Genomic DNA, 14,524 nt, shown 5'->3' with positions numbered 1-14,524 from the left:
CTCCTCCTCCCCTCTGTGGGACTTTGTGCCTTGCTGACATAGAGGAAACCTCTCAATCCTGAGGCAGCTTTTCTGTGAACATTTGGATTTATTGCATCTCCACTGGGAAAAAAATGCCCGTCTCCAGGGTCCTGTCATTTAAAATAAGTGTGATGTTGCATGTGGCTTCACTACGTTACATCACAGAGAGATGAAGTTTTCATAACCCTGTTTATGAGATGATGAACATTTGTCATTGCTGCCATGGAATGGCAGCTGGAAAGCAGGCAGAGGAATTAAAAACAGAATGCTGGAGGGAAGGAGTAGGGACAGCACAGGCACACAGACCTGAACTTGGAGGTGCAGCCAGCCCTTGTTTTCTTTCTGCCTCTTTATGAGGGCAGATCTGTGATACCTCCTGAGCCAGCTTGTAATCCAGTCACCAGTGGGTGGGAGCTGCAGCTGCTGCACTGGATTCATCCGGAGCGTTGCTGTGTCCTCATGACCTGTGTTGATGGTGTTTCAGGTTTTATTTTCCCCTTCCATCCAATGGTATTTATCTGTTTGGGTTTTTTTTAACTTTTTCCCTAAGGCTTTGTTGGTAGTGGCATCACCATAGATTAAGCATTTGATTTGAAACAGTCTCAGAATTCCACTCTAAAGGTCTTGCTGGAAGCATGCCCTGAGGGAAGAGAGCAGCTCTGCGTGAGCCTGTGTGGAGCTGACCTCCCTCAGCTCCAAAACACATTTTTAGAAGTACCTTTGGGGCTTGGAAGAGCGTTTTCCACTTTAACCAGCAATGCAAAAAAAAGGAAAACAAGCTCTAGAAGGTAGAGCCCTCAAAAGGATGGATGATTTGCTAGGAATGATGTGAGGTACAACATTCTCCTCTTCTTTGCAACGCCTCTGATGTGTAAAGCATCTGAGATCTGATACCAGCAATAAATTCTCCCATTGGGAGCACACCAGTGCAGGGCTTGGATGGGCTCAGGAGTGTCTCCTGCCCTCTTTACACCTGGTTGTTGAGAATTTTTTTTTAACAACTCCTTGTAGACAGAAATACCAGTAGCCTTCACTTTTGCTTACTAAAGGATTTAAATCTGACTCTTGAATGTACAGCGTTAAATGTTTCCTGGAGGAAGGGTGACCCCTGAAGGAATGTCCTGCTAAAGATTGCCCACCCGGGGGCTCAGCTTTACCACAGCTCACCCAAACCGGAGGCCGAAACTTCAACCCAAAAATCCTACTTTTGTAACAGAATTAAGACCCGTAACTGAAAAAAAAACCAAAACAAAACCAACATAAACCTTTTTTTTTTCCTTTCTTAACGAGAAAAAAAGAAATAAGGAATGTAAAATTTAAAAACAAATGTATATCTGTATTTTTGGATCTTGGAGATGATGGATTATATTATAAAATAAAGTATTTTTGGGAATAAAAGGTGTGAGGGGAATGCGGGGGCGGGGGGTTGGTGCTGTTGCAACCTCCGGCCGCTGGGGGGCGTTGCCCCCCCACCAGCACTGAGCGCCTTCGCGCTGAGCGCGGGCGGGCGGCAGCGCCCCCTGGCGGCTTGGAGGTCCGGCGCACCGCGCTTCCAAGCCACGGAAAATCCTTGTCTTCTCCCGGTTTATCGGGATAATCCCGGGCTTCCCCGCCCGATCCGGATTAATTTAACCCCAAGGGGTGCGTGGCGCTGCGCTGTCGCAGCGGAAGAGACTCGCTGAGGCTCTAAACCAGCTCTGCGCCCTCCACACGCCGCCGCGTCCCCTCACGGCGAAGGTGGGCGGGGGGGAGGAAGGGGACGAGGTGCCAGAGCCGCGGGTTTCCAGGACGAGGGGGCATGGCTTCGCCAGCCCTGTGGGCTTTGCTGAGGGGCTGCCGCGGGAGGGTCTTGCGGCCCCGGGGGGACCCGCCGGGCAGGGGTTCGGCCGAGGTGGTGGCGACGAGCGAGCGCTACGCGGTGCGGAGGCTGCCCTTCGCCCGGCTGGGTGACAGCGATGTGGCGTTCTTCGAGAGGGTGATGCCCGGCAGGGTGGTCACCGGCGAGGAGGAGGTGAAGCCCTTTAACGTGGACTGGCTGAAGTCGGTGCGAGGTAAGGGAAGCCGGTTGGTAAAGCCTCCTCTCCCCCATCCCGCCCCGCTTTCCGTACGAAAAGTTTGGCAAAAGGAAATCTCGCTTTTATTTATGGCCATCGCGTCTGTGCGGACCGCGGAATGTCCTTCCCACCGGACAGCGATTCCCCGTGCTGGGAGCACCGCTGGCACAGCCTGCAGAGTCCTGTCAGTCACAGTGTCACTGCGTTGGCTAAAAAGACCGTGGAGAAAAAGACTGCAGGCCAATGTAGTGTATAAGATAAAGAGAGCAGGCCCTTTAATGATGCCGTAGGCCTAGAGGAATAAACACCACGCGTGCCACCCCAGACAGTGGTTCTAGGATTTTATAATAAGGGCCATCCAATCCCAGATCTGTCCACCCCTGGTTCTGCCTCCTGACACGCCCCTTCGGGAATTGGGCCTGGGGGCGTTTGGGACCCCTTCTTCCTCATCTTCATCTTCTTCAAAGCAAGTACAGTCCTTGGAGTTCCTCCAGAGTTCTGGGCTTGGAGGTCGCCTTGTCTGCACGATATCTCCTGGTCCAGGCCTAGAGTGAGATGTTCTTAAACAGGGGTGTTTTTCTACAATTTTACCTTGAAAAGGAGACTAAACATGCTAAAGGAATTTATAGGGATTGATAAATGGTAAGGGATATAATACCTTCTGAGCTGGGAGGGACCCCCAAGAATCATGCAGTTCAACCTTTGGCCCTGCACAGACACCCCAACAACCTCACCCTGTCCCTCAGAGTGTTGTCCACTCACTCATTGAGCTTTGGGAGCCTTGGGGCCGTGACCACTACCCTGGGGAGCCTGACCACCCTCTGGGGGAAGAACCTTTCCCTGATACCCAACCTAAACCACCCCTGACACAGCTCCAGCAGTTCCCTTGAGTCCTGTCACTGGTCAGAGAGAGCAGGTTCTGATCTAATCTCCTTTACCTTTACAGAGATCTGTGCTGCCCCTCCAAAATGAGTTTTTCTCATAAAAAACACTTCTTTAAGAATTACCTGATATCTGGTAAACTTTCAGGCTTTCATTAAAAAGAAAAATAATATAAACCCTCTAACTTACTAATTAATTTTTTCAGAAACAAATTGATTCAATTAACAGTTTTGACTCAGAGAAGAATCTGGAAGCTTTGGGGAGACTTGATTGCAGCTTTCCAGTACCTGAAAGGGGCTTATAAAAAGGAGGGAGAGGGACTTTTTATATGGGCCTGGAGTGACAGGACAAGAGAACCAGAGGGCAGGGTTAGATGGGATGTTGGGAAGAAATTCTTCCCTGTGAGGGTGGAGAAGTCCTGGACCAGGTTGCCCAGAGAAGCTGTGGCTGCCCCATCCCTGGAAGTGTCCAAGGCCAGGTTGGACAGGGCTTGGAGCAATCTGGGACAGTGGAAGGTGTCCCTGCCCATGGCAGGATGTGGAATGGGATGAGCTTTAAGGTCCCTTCCTACCCAAACCATCCTGGGATTCTGTGACTCTAAACAAAGCACTGTGAATTTTCTGTTGCTTCTGTCAAAGATTTCATGAGAATTCAAACCCTTTCCCATTGCCCCTACTGGAAACCAAGTCCACCTACCCACGCAAAGTTTTCACAGGGCTTTGAGGGAACGGTTGCTATTGAAGTGCTTGTTTTAAAAGTGCTTAAAATGCCTCGCAGTGGAGGGAGCACTGCTATTTCCCACCTCATGCTTTCCCACCTGTTTCTTTCTGACCCCTGCAGAGCCACAGCTTGCCTTGAGAGTCCCTTGCTTTCATTGCAGGCTGCAGCCAGCTGGTGTTGAAGCCGCAGACAACAGCAGAGGTGTCTCAGGTTCTCAGGTAACTTGCACCTCTTCTGCTGGGCTTGGTGCTGAGGAGACTCAGGCTTAGCCAGGGAGGACCTGGCAGGTAAAGGGAACTTGTAGGTGTTCAGACACCAATTCCTTAAGTATTGAAGTTGCTGAGGCTGCTTTCTGCATGACTTTTCTGCTCTGATAAATGGTTAAAATTAGGTGTTGTACAGGTACTCAGAGAGGAGCAGTCGTGTAGAAGGATTCAGGAGGGTCTGTTTGAAAAGGTAAAGAAGGTTAGATCAGAACTGGGCAGTTTGAGGATCTGTTTCATCCACGTCCCCTGGTTCACTGGATCACCGTTTGGCTGAAGAGCTAAAGCTGCAGGAACCTGCTCCTGACTGTGTTAGAACAGGCGTGTGGAGCACAGGAAAGGCAAGCAGGGCTTCTGAAGGAACTCTGGTGCTGTGGGGCTGGGAGCTCAGAGAGGATATGGTGGGTGTGCTTGGCAGGGATGTGGCAGGTGGAGCAGCTGAGGCACAGGTTCACCTTTTATTGCCTACAGGGCATTCATTTCTTGGGGGGAGGAGGAGGAGGAGGGCAATCATGTCTGAAACTACTGCCAGAGGCTGTCTGTCAGAGCCCACAGAGGGAGCCAAGCTGTTAACTGAGACTGCTGCAGAAACAGCTGAGGTGTGAACAGTGAGCAGGGATTTCCAGGCAGATGTCGTGTGCCAGATGTGTAGGTGCACACAGGGCTAACCCCAGGCATTCATTCCTTTACTCGGTGCTGGGGTGAGTTCAGGCAGGAGTTGCACTTTCTCACTTTGGCACTGAAAGTGTCCCTTTGTACCAACTTAATCTTTAATCTAAATTTAATCTAAATGCTGCTGAATTTTAAGGACCACTGAGCACTGTCATAACAGCAGACATTCATATGGAGGTGAAACTCCTCTGATAGACTGCATTATGGCCTTAAATTGCATAAAATTTCAGGCAGCTTTCTTGTTCCAGGTACTGCTATGAGAGGAACCTGGCAGTGACCCCACAGGGGGGTAACACGGGCCTCGTTGGGGGCAGCGTTCCCGTCTTTGATGAGATTATTCTCTCCACTGCTCTCATGAACCGGGTCATCAGCTTTGACAAGGTGTCAGGTAAATATCACAGAGATGTGAGGCACAGGAATGAGCCCCGGGCCTCAAAACAGGCATTATCCTGGGAACAGATAACAGCAGGATCAGCAGGGTTCAGCCCAGCATCATCATAAGGGGTGTCAGAGGTTTGTTTGGATTTGGAGTTAGGGATCAGGCTGGTGTGAGTCTTTCAATTCAGAGAGAGAGAACAGGCAGAGGTACACTTAATGTGATTGTGTTTTACCAGTCCAGAGTTGTGGGTGACCAGATGATGAGGTGATGGCAAAGCTCCCCGAGGGGTAGGACAATGCCCTGGAGCGTGCACAGACTCCTTGTGCATTTAAACTGAACCCCAGGAGGTTCTGGAGGACGAGGTGGTTGCATCTGCTCCTACTGCTCCTGCCTCTTGGGGAGGCACCTTCTTCTCAGTCACCAGCTTGTAGCAGGGCGTTTTTGTTCCAGGAATCCTTGTGTGCCAAGCTGGCTGTGTCTTGGAGAGACTCAGCGAGTACTTGGAGGAGCAGGGGTTCATCATGCCGCTCGACCTGGGAGCCAAAGGCAGTTGCCACATCGGGGGGAACGTGGCCACCAACGCCGGGGGCCTGCGGCTCTTGCGATACGGCTCCCTGCGAGGGACGGTGCTGGGCCTGGAAGTGGTAAGGCGAGTACCTGGCACTTCCCTTCTCTGTTTAATCCTCTGCTTCTTACTGCTTCCTGCTCCTCTGGCTATCCAAGCGTGCAGAAAAGTTCCCCTCCAGGCTTCTGCTATTAACTTTTCCTCGTTGGGCTCTTTTGAGAAGGGTCAGCACGTGTCGCATCACTTACTGCTGCGGCAGCTTCCAGCTCCCTCCTCTGTGCTTGCTGACAGAGGTGCTGTTGGGTGGTTTGCTAATCCAGAGGAGTGAAAAGAAGGTATCTCTACTGGGGGTTCCCAGGTTACCTGCATGAGGTTGGTTCCTCTGAGCAGTCTGCTAAATCCAGGTGTCTGGAACGCTCTGCTTAATCCATCCTGCAGCACTCTTTTCTAGTGGCTGCTCACTTGGCTTTTAATAGAATCACAGGATCACAGGTTGGTTTGAGTTGGAAGGGATCTTAAAGATCATCTTAAGGCTTAAAGCCCACCCCATAATAATTGCTTTGGGTTCATTTGGCTGCTGGCTTTGTCCTAGAGCCTTTGCTGTTCCTCAGCTGCTTCTGCCCTACAGGCCTGTGCCTCAATGTGTAAAGGCTGGATTAGGGGTTCTAAAAGATTTCAGGGCTGGGGAGCAGAGCACTAATGGGAAATAAATTGGGCAGGGAACAAAAGCATGGCTTGGTTTTATTGTGTAGGCTTAGAAGGGAGAGTGTTTGTCTTTCAGGTCAGTCCCTCTAGTGTCAAAATAGCCCTTACTAATGTGCCTTGGTTGATACTCAACCTTGATTTCAGGCTCAAGTGACTTTACCTCATTCTGCTTAACTGTTCACTGTTTCAAGTAGTATTTCTTGTTTCTGTTGAATACCCAGAGCTAGGGCTGCCGAGAATGGCTGGTCTTCTCCACCACTGGTAGGAAAAGCAGAGCAAACTGTATCTTCTGTTATTACTTGTACTGCTGGAAGGAGAGAAGTATGAGGGAAATACCTACTCTGTCCTACTCAGGTAGGATATAGAGGGGAGGAAGAGCTGGGAGTGGAGGAGCAGTGTGGGAATGGGCTGCAGCTGGTGTCCCCCTGCTCAAGGTGAGCGGCAGCTTGGTCACAGACAAGTTCATGACATCAGATTCCTACCTGGGAGCGCTGACTGGGCCTCCTTGTTCCCACAGGTGCTGGCTGATGGCTCAGCTGTGGACTGCTTGGCCTCTCTGCGCAAAGATAACACGGGCTATGACCTGAAGCAGCTCTTCATCGGATCCGAGGGGACCTTGGGAGTTATCACTGCTGTCTCCATACTCTGTCCTCAGAAACCTAAGGCTGTAAACGTGGCATTCCTAGGTAGGAGCTGATAGTAATGATTTCACACCTGAATTCAGAGGCTGGGAAGGGAAGGGGGATGGAGAGGAGAAAGCACTGCTCGGCCTGCTGAGCTGGCCTGCCAGCATTGGCTGGTTCCTGGGAAATATTGTGGGGCTCTGTGCTGAAATACCTGTGCAGGTATTAAATATCTGCTGAAATAACTGCAGGGGCAGATTGCTCTGTAAGGAAAGTAGAACCAGGAGATTAGGGTGAAGACGCAGGTAGGACAGTCCCCTCATAGACAAAGGCCTAGTCCGACAGTATCCAAAAGAGGTGAGCAGGGCAAGTCTGTGACAGAGGGAGAGGCAGCCACCATCCAAGGGCCACCAGGTGACAAGGTGATGACAAGGCAAGGCTGGGAAGTCAAGTCTGCAGAGTCTGGATCAGCGGAGTATGTGGCCAAGTACAGCTGCTTAAAAGCTGCTTCTGAGTGTCCCTCAGCAGGGACAGAGTTATTTGTGGGGAGCCTTCTGAGCCTTTTTTGTCAGAAACCTCCAAGGAGTTTTGGGGGGGTCTGTTTTTGTTCCTGATTGCTCTCTGTGTTCTGTCTGAAGGCTGTCAGAGTTTCGCTAAGGTTCTGGAAACATTCACAACCTGCAGAGCCATGCTGGGCGAGATCCTGTCTGCTTATGAATTCATGGATGAGAAGTGCATGGAATTGGTTGAGAGACATCTCAAGCTGTCCAGCCCAGTGACAGGTACTGGTGACATTCATGCTGTAGAAAGAGGCATTGTACTACTTGGGAATTTTTGGCCTAGTTTTAAACACTTCTTAAAGAGTTGACTTGGTGGCTTTTGAAAAGTCAGTCAGAGTGTCAGCATCCCTCATAATTTTTGTACCCAGTATTCCATTCCAAACACCTTTTATCTTTAAAGATAAGGCTTTTTACTTCTGCTTGTTCCCACAAAACTTATAGTTTTCTGAAAAGTGCTGGCTAAACAAAGGATAGAGCATGTCAGTGAAGTGCCCTACAGATAAAAGATTGCCTCTTGAGCTCCTCTTCTGCCTGGCACCAGGGAGTCTGGGCACATAACATGTGCCAAGCTTGGGAGAAGCTCCAAAACCTGCCCTAAATTCCTGTGTTTTATCCCAGGCATCTGCTTACTCTGGTCTCCCTCACTTTCAGGCAACCCTTTTTATGTTCTAATTGAAACTTCGGGCTCCAACTCAGCCCACGATGAAGAAAAATTGAACAACTTCCTAGAACAGGCCACAGCTTCTGGTTTGGTCACCGATGGAACTGTGGCAACAGACGATAAGAAAATAAAGGCAAGTCAGTGTTTGCTCTTCCACAAATCTCTTCAGGCTGGATTTGTATTTTTCACGGGGAACTGTTCAGACTGATGTTTGGTATAAGCAGGGAACCCAAGAGCCAGTTGGTTTATTGGTATTTCTGTGATCTTTGGTTGCTCAGACGCTGTGGAGCCTGCGGGAGAGGATCACAGAGGCCCTCACTCACGAGGGTTACGTGTACAAGTACGACATCTCCCTGCCTGTGGGAAGGCTCTATGACCTCGTGACTGACATGAGGGCTCGGCTGGGCCACAGTGCCAAAAGCGTGGTGGGCTACGGCCACTTGGGTACGTGGGGATCCTGGGAAAGGAGGTGATTGCCCTTCTGTGCTCCAGGCTTAGCTGTGCAGCTTCCTAGTTGTGTTAAAGTTTGGGTTGAGAGTAGTGTTCTAGATTAGTGAGAGGCATAAACTGAGGGCTGTCAGAAGAGGAGGGTGCATCAGGATCTTTGTGTTTGAATTTCATTGCTTTCAGACTGTATTCCATACATTAATGGCAGGTTGCTGGCCTGCCAGCCAGGGACCTGGTCATTTATATCTTCTTTCTCTGTACTTTCTATTTAAATATTTAACTTGTTCGATTGGACCATCAATTTGGTTAATGTGCTTGGACATATTTGGCAGGTAAACTCTTTTTTGTCTGAAGTGATTAGTCCTACTGGAAATGAATTGTTTGTGAGCCATTAACCTTCCAACAGAGAGTATAAAGATACTGCAGAGAAAGGCTGATACATTTGTCATCATGCTGGGAAACTAATCTGATTTTACAAGCAGGTAAATTGGTTGCTGAGCAGAACTGTTCTGTTGTACAAAAAAATACGGAACACTCTTGAGCACACTTGATTAGGGATGATTTGAAAGACAGGTTGCATAACAAAGGCTCCCTGTGGTAGTGCTTGGTATTGAGGATTAAGCTGTGTGCAGTGAGGGTTTGCTGGGTTGCAGGAAGAGGATCTGGAGGGAGGAGGATGAGTAAGTTTTGTTTATCTTTGTGTGTTTTATCTTCAGAGTACCCAGCAGCTCTGTGCTTAATCAAATACCATCAAACAGTGGCAAAAGGAGAAACTGTTCTGCTCTCTTTGTTTCTGTTGACACAGTGCCAAAGCGCATTTAGAGCACTGCACAAACATAATAGGGAGAGAAAAAGTGATGAAGGGCCATGTTAAAATCTAATGATCATTTTGAAATGCTCTTGGGGAAGTCTTTGACACGGCATCACAGTGGTGGCACAGTAATTGATGCAGCACAGTGGGAATTTTAAAATCACAAAAGTCGGAGTTTGAAAGTGGCATAACTCAAATATTGCAGTGGAAGCACGGAAAAACAAAGATCCAGTTTGAATTACTCGTGCACAGAGAGGCTGACGTTTTGTGGGACAGTGAGCTTGTCCTTTTTATACAGTTTGCAGACCAACAGAGGCCCCATTGTTTGAGTATGTGGAGGAGCCAGGAATGAGTCTCCATTGCAGGGCCACCAAGTTTTTCTTCCAGACTCACCTCTGCGATGTTCTCTTCCAGGAGACGGGAACTTGCACTTGAACATCACGGCGGAGTCCTACAGCCATTCCCTGCTGGATGCCATCGAGCCCTTCGTGTACGAGTGGACCGCGAGGTGCAGTGGGAGCATCAGCGCCGAGCACGGGCTGGGCTTCAAGAAGAAGCAGTTCATTCAGTACAGCAAACCCAGCGAGGCAGTGGCGCTCATGCAGCGCTTCAAAGCCATGCTGGACCCCAAAGGGATCCTCAACCCCTACAAGACGCTGCCCTCGGCTCCCGAGAGCAGCACGCGCTGAGGGGCCGGCGGAGGGTGGCCCAGCACCTGCACTTCAGCCATAAACACACTGGTGCATCAGTAGGCACGTGGGGTGCTCTGTGTTTGATTTCTTTATCGGGGTGGAACAAGTAAAGGATCATGGTTGCTCTTTTCAGGGGTGCCTGCTCTTGCTGAAGAGCACACTACCGTGCTTCCTGTTTAATCTGAACACTGAAACCAAACATGCAGGTACTGTGTCTGGGTATCCCAGCTCTCTGCATTTGCTCTGATTTTTCAGATACACCAACCAGAGGAGGCATTTTCTCACTTGGGGTGTGCAAGTGAAGCATCAGAGACACAGCAGAACCTGTGGATGCAAATCTTCCAAGTGAAGATGTTGCTCTTCCTAGCTTGTTTTATGTAATACACTTATCCCAAAGCCCACAACAGCATCAGGTTATGGCCTCTTTAGTGATGCCAGCTCCAGGCTGTCCCAAATAAGCATCAGTGTTGTCCCACATACAGGTTTGCAGTCCTGGAAAGACTGGCCAGAGAAGTGAGGGTGCCTGGAGACCCAGCTTCTGGGGTTTATCAACTGAGGGGAAATGCCAGCAGCCAGGCTGAGGGAGGGGACCCCAGGACATCTGTCTGGCTGGGGCAGGCTGTAGGCATGCCAGTATTTCCTGCTTCCTTGACTTCCAATCTGTCCTTGACAGCAAGTCATGATTTGCTCTCACAGAGAGATGTAAAATTAACCCTCCCAACCAGGCTGGATAGAGATAATAACTGACATTATAATCACCCAGAGGGATAATCCAAAAAGATGGGGCTTGGAGCAGCCTGGTCTAATGGAAGGTGTCCCTGCCCATGGCAGGGTGATGGAACAAGATAAGCTTTAAGTTCCTTCCAATCCAAAGTATCCTGGGATTCCAAGACGGGAGTTCTACAGACTCTGGAGGAACAACAGACCTTGCAGAGGGATCTGGATAGATCCAGACCAGGTAGCTGTCAGTGGCATGAAATTTAACAAGTCCAAGTGCCAGATTTTGTGCCCAAGACCAAGTGACGCTGAGCACAAGTATAAACTGGGAAAGGAACAGCTGGGAAGCAGCCCTGCAGAAAGGATCTGGGGATCCTGGTTGGCAGCAGCTCAGTAGGAACCAGTGGTAGCCAGGAGGGCAAAAGGCATCTTGGGGGCATCTCACATGGCACAGCCAGCAGGGCAGGAGAGGGGATGGTCCCACTGTGCTCAGCACTAGTGTGGCCTCACCTGGAGCCCTGTGTGCCAGGGTGGGCCTCATCATTAAAGATGATGTGAAGGTACTTGAATGTGTCCAGAGAAGGACAACCATGCTGGTGCCAGGGCTGGAAGACGTGTCCTGGGAGGAGGCTGAGGGCTCTGGGTTTGTCTGGTTTGGAGAGAAGGAGGCTGAGGGGCGACCTCATCACTCTCTGCAGCCTCCTGAGGAGGGGACGTGGAGAGGGAGGTGCTGATCTGATGGGAACGGCTCAAAGCTGTGCCAGGGGAGGTTCAGACTGGACATTACAGAGTGAACAACCAAATACTGCAACAGGCTTCCTGGAGAGGTGGTTGATGTCCCCAGACTGTCAGTGTTCCAGAGGCACCTGGACAATGCTGTAACTTTAGGACAGCCCTGAACTGGTCGGGCACTTGGACCAGATGATTGTCGCAGGTCCCTTCCAGCTGGACTGTTCTATTCTAATGTGGTGGGTTTTGCTGGTTTGGGGTTTTGGTTTTGTTTGCTACAGTCTGTTTTGAAATAACAGAAGACATCGTAATTTATGGTTTGTTGTACAAAACCACACTGTCACCCTTCCGCTACAGATGGCAGTGAGTCATCTGGTCTGCTTGGTGCTTGCTTGTCATATCCGCACTTACCAGCACCTGTCACTCTTAACCCAGGCTCTGTTGTGTCCAAACGAAGGTGATGATTGGGAAGAGCCTAGGGATTTGCCAAAAGTAAATAACCTGATCACCTTCTACAACAAAATGACACTTTCTGTCAACATGGGTGCAGCTGATGAATCCAAGCAGAGACAGATGTTGTCCAGGCAGCTCTACCTTATAACTTTATTACCCCATATATACATTTTTTACCCCATGTATATAGAGGACATCAAGGCAAGCCAGATGTTTCTTATCCCCACACATGCCCACATGACTGCTTTCATTCACAAAGAACAGTTATGCCTCAAGGGGCCTTCCAGCTTGACCTTGTGATTCTTTTCACACACACTAATCTTAGCTCTGGCTAGCTTAGGACCAGAATACTTTTGCTTTAGTATTTTCTTCTTTTATCATCCAGGTGGACGGTGGTGTCTGTCTGGCTGCCCCTACACGTGGGGAAAGCCCTACACGTGGGTGTCAGCAAAGCCTTTGATGCTCTTTCCCATAGTCTTGTCCAGGGTGGGCAGGGGTTTGAGCGGCCTGGTCCGATGGAAGGTGTCCCCTTGCCCATGGCAGGGGGGTCGGAACGAGGCGAGCTTCCAACTCAAACCATCCTATGATTCTGTGATTCTCCTGGACAAGCTGGCAAGGCACAGAGCAGCTGCCTGGGCTGTGGGACAGGTCAGAAGCTGGCTGTGCTCAAAGGGTGCTCATTGGTGGTTTTTACTCCCATGTACTGGTTTGGGAAGCCTTACTGGATGCCATGAGGGTAGGACACAGTAGCTGTATTCTCTGCTAGCTGCTTTTCAGTGATTTTGGCTCCTTTGCAGAGCAGTGACATAAAAGTTCCATCCAGAGCCTTTTCCTTGGAAGAGGAATCCTCCTGGGGAGTCAGTTTTCTTCTGTTTTAGCCCAGAACACAGTCTCTACAACGCTGGGAGCTGTTGGATTGCATTAAGGATACTGGCTTATGCTCAGCACCATGTTGCAAACACCCTTCCCGATACAATTCTAAGATCACACCTCTCTCAGCTTGGCCACATGGATGCTTTTGACAGGAATACCTCCGTGTCTTAGGTGGCATTACCTGCCAGTATCTAGTCCTGCCCTCCCATCTTGTCCCTTCAACTCTTTCTCTCTGCTATGGGACACTCCCCACCTCTCTATTCCTCAGGATGAGTTAGAGAGGAGCTGATCGACCTCTTCTTGGGTGAAGCAGAGTGAACAATGCTGTCATTAGCAAAAAGGAAGAATTTCTCCACAGAAAGAGTTACACATCAGAAGGGGTTGCCCAGGGAGGTGGTGGAGTCCCCATGCCTGGAGGTGTCCAAGGAATGACAAGGAATGAGCACTCAGTGCTCAGCTCTGGTTGACAAGGTGGGCATCAGGCACAGGTTGGACTCGATGACCTTGGAGGTCTTTTCCAACCTAAATGATTCTAGAATCCTGTGGTTCTGTGAAGGAGGAGACAGCCCATGGAACACAGTCAGCCTGTGCTACTTGCATGTGGGGTGATGCAAAAATATGAAAAGTCTATGATGTTTTCAGGGAAAAATATGCAGGATTTGTTTTCTGCTAGGATAAGCTGATGCAGCTCATTCTTTCCAAATCAGACTGTTTATACTCTCTGCCTTTTTCCTACACCATTCTTTCTCTTTTTTCCCCCAAACTACTGACCATCACTGTTTAAAATACAGGCTTTCCACGTGAAAGGCTCTTTTTGGGAAGCAGAACTTTCCATACTCCTGCTTTTCAGCTACACATGGAGAGAGTGCTCGGGAGGGAGTCAAGGCTGACACACAACCTAGTGCTGTGGCCAGGGAAGTTCTGGCACAGCTCCACTTAACCATCTTCCTTACACATGAAGATCCTAAAGCTCCATGTAAGTTTTACTGTTTCACTAAACCATAGAGCAGTTCCCTGAGAGAATAGAAGGGAGGAATTATTGTAGGGTAATTTTACAGGAGCTTTCCTAGACCTTAAACACCAGCATTACTCTCCTGTTCCATGTTCTCAGTGATGCTTTCAAATAGTGGTGCACTGTTGTACAGGGGGGGAGAGACAGGGTGGGTACATGTGTGTGTATTTTTACAAAGAATCATTGTGGCAGGGACTTCTTTTCCAAAATTCTATATTTTTCTGGGACAGACTGGAGTGTTAGGATGATGTGGATTCTCCACACTTTGGAGCAGTGGTCTTCTGGCACAGTGAGGAAGCACTTGGCTCTCTGTACTGCTTTTGCCTCTCTCTCTGTACTGGTTTTTGGCTGGGATAGAGTTAATTTTCTTCACAGTAGCTGGTCTGGGGCTCTGTTTAGAGCAGTGATGGAAGCACTGGGATGTTGTAGCTGTTGCTGAGTGGTGCTTGCACAGTTGAAGGTTTTTTCTGCTCCTCACCCTGCCCCCCCTGTGAGGGGCTGGGGTGTGCAAGGAGCTGGGAAGGGCCACGGCTGACCCCGCCTGACCACCGGGATATCCCACGTGTAGGACCCATGCTCAGCAATGAAAGCTGGGGAAGAGGGAGGAAGGAGGGCATTCCCAAGTCACCTTTACACATGATGGAGCCCAGCTCTCCCAGAATAGGAAGCTTTGCTTCCCTTTATC

The 14,524-nt window shown here is 49.6% G+C and overlaps 1 protein-coding gene across 4 annotated transcripts; it reads left to right on the top strand.

Annotated features, from left to right (window-relative positions):
* The first annotated feature begins 1,547 nt into the window (after positions 1 to 1,547).
* D2HGDH (D-2-hydroxyglutarate dehydrogenase) lies at positions 1,548 to 10,269 on the top strand. Of its 4 annotated transcripts, none has more exons than XM_051782442.1 (9): positions 1,548 to 2,072; positions 3,838 to 3,895; positions 4,861 to 5,000; positions 5,442 to 5,635; positions 6,779 to 6,947; positions 7,523 to 7,666; positions 8,096 to 8,238; positions 8,384 to 8,549; positions 9,778 to 10,269. In XM_051782442.1, the coding sequence occupies exons 1-9, from the start codon at positions 1,820 to 1,822 to the stop codon at positions 10,050 to 10,052; spliced, it is 1,542 nt and encodes a 513-aa protein (XP_051638402.1). In that variant the 5' UTR covers positions 1,548 to 1,819; the 3' UTR covers positions 10,053 to 10,269. The 4 variants fall into 4 exon arrangements, with proteins under 4 accessions (XP_051638402.1, XP_051638400.1, XP_051638401.1 ...); XM_051782440.1 differs by having other exon boundaries at positions 8,384 to 8,574; XM_051782441.1 differs by lacking the exon at positions 4,861 to 5,000 and having other exon boundaries at positions 5,442 to 5,640; positions 8,384 to 8,574.
* The last annotated feature ends 4,255 nt before the right edge of the window (positions 10,270 to 14,524 follow it).

This window comes from Manacus candei, unplaced genomic scaffold (genome assembly GCF_025592945.1).
Source record: "Manacus candei isolate 608988 ecotype Guabito, Panama unplaced genomic scaffold, ASM2559294v1 h1tg000015l, whole genome shotgun sequence".
NCBI classification, from domain to species: domain Eukaryota; kingdom Metazoa; phylum Chordata; class Aves; order Passeriformes; family Pipridae; genus Manacus; species Manacus candei.
Note: the sequence above shows the minus strand (reverse complement) of the source record. Positions and strands in the feature narration are given on the sequence as shown.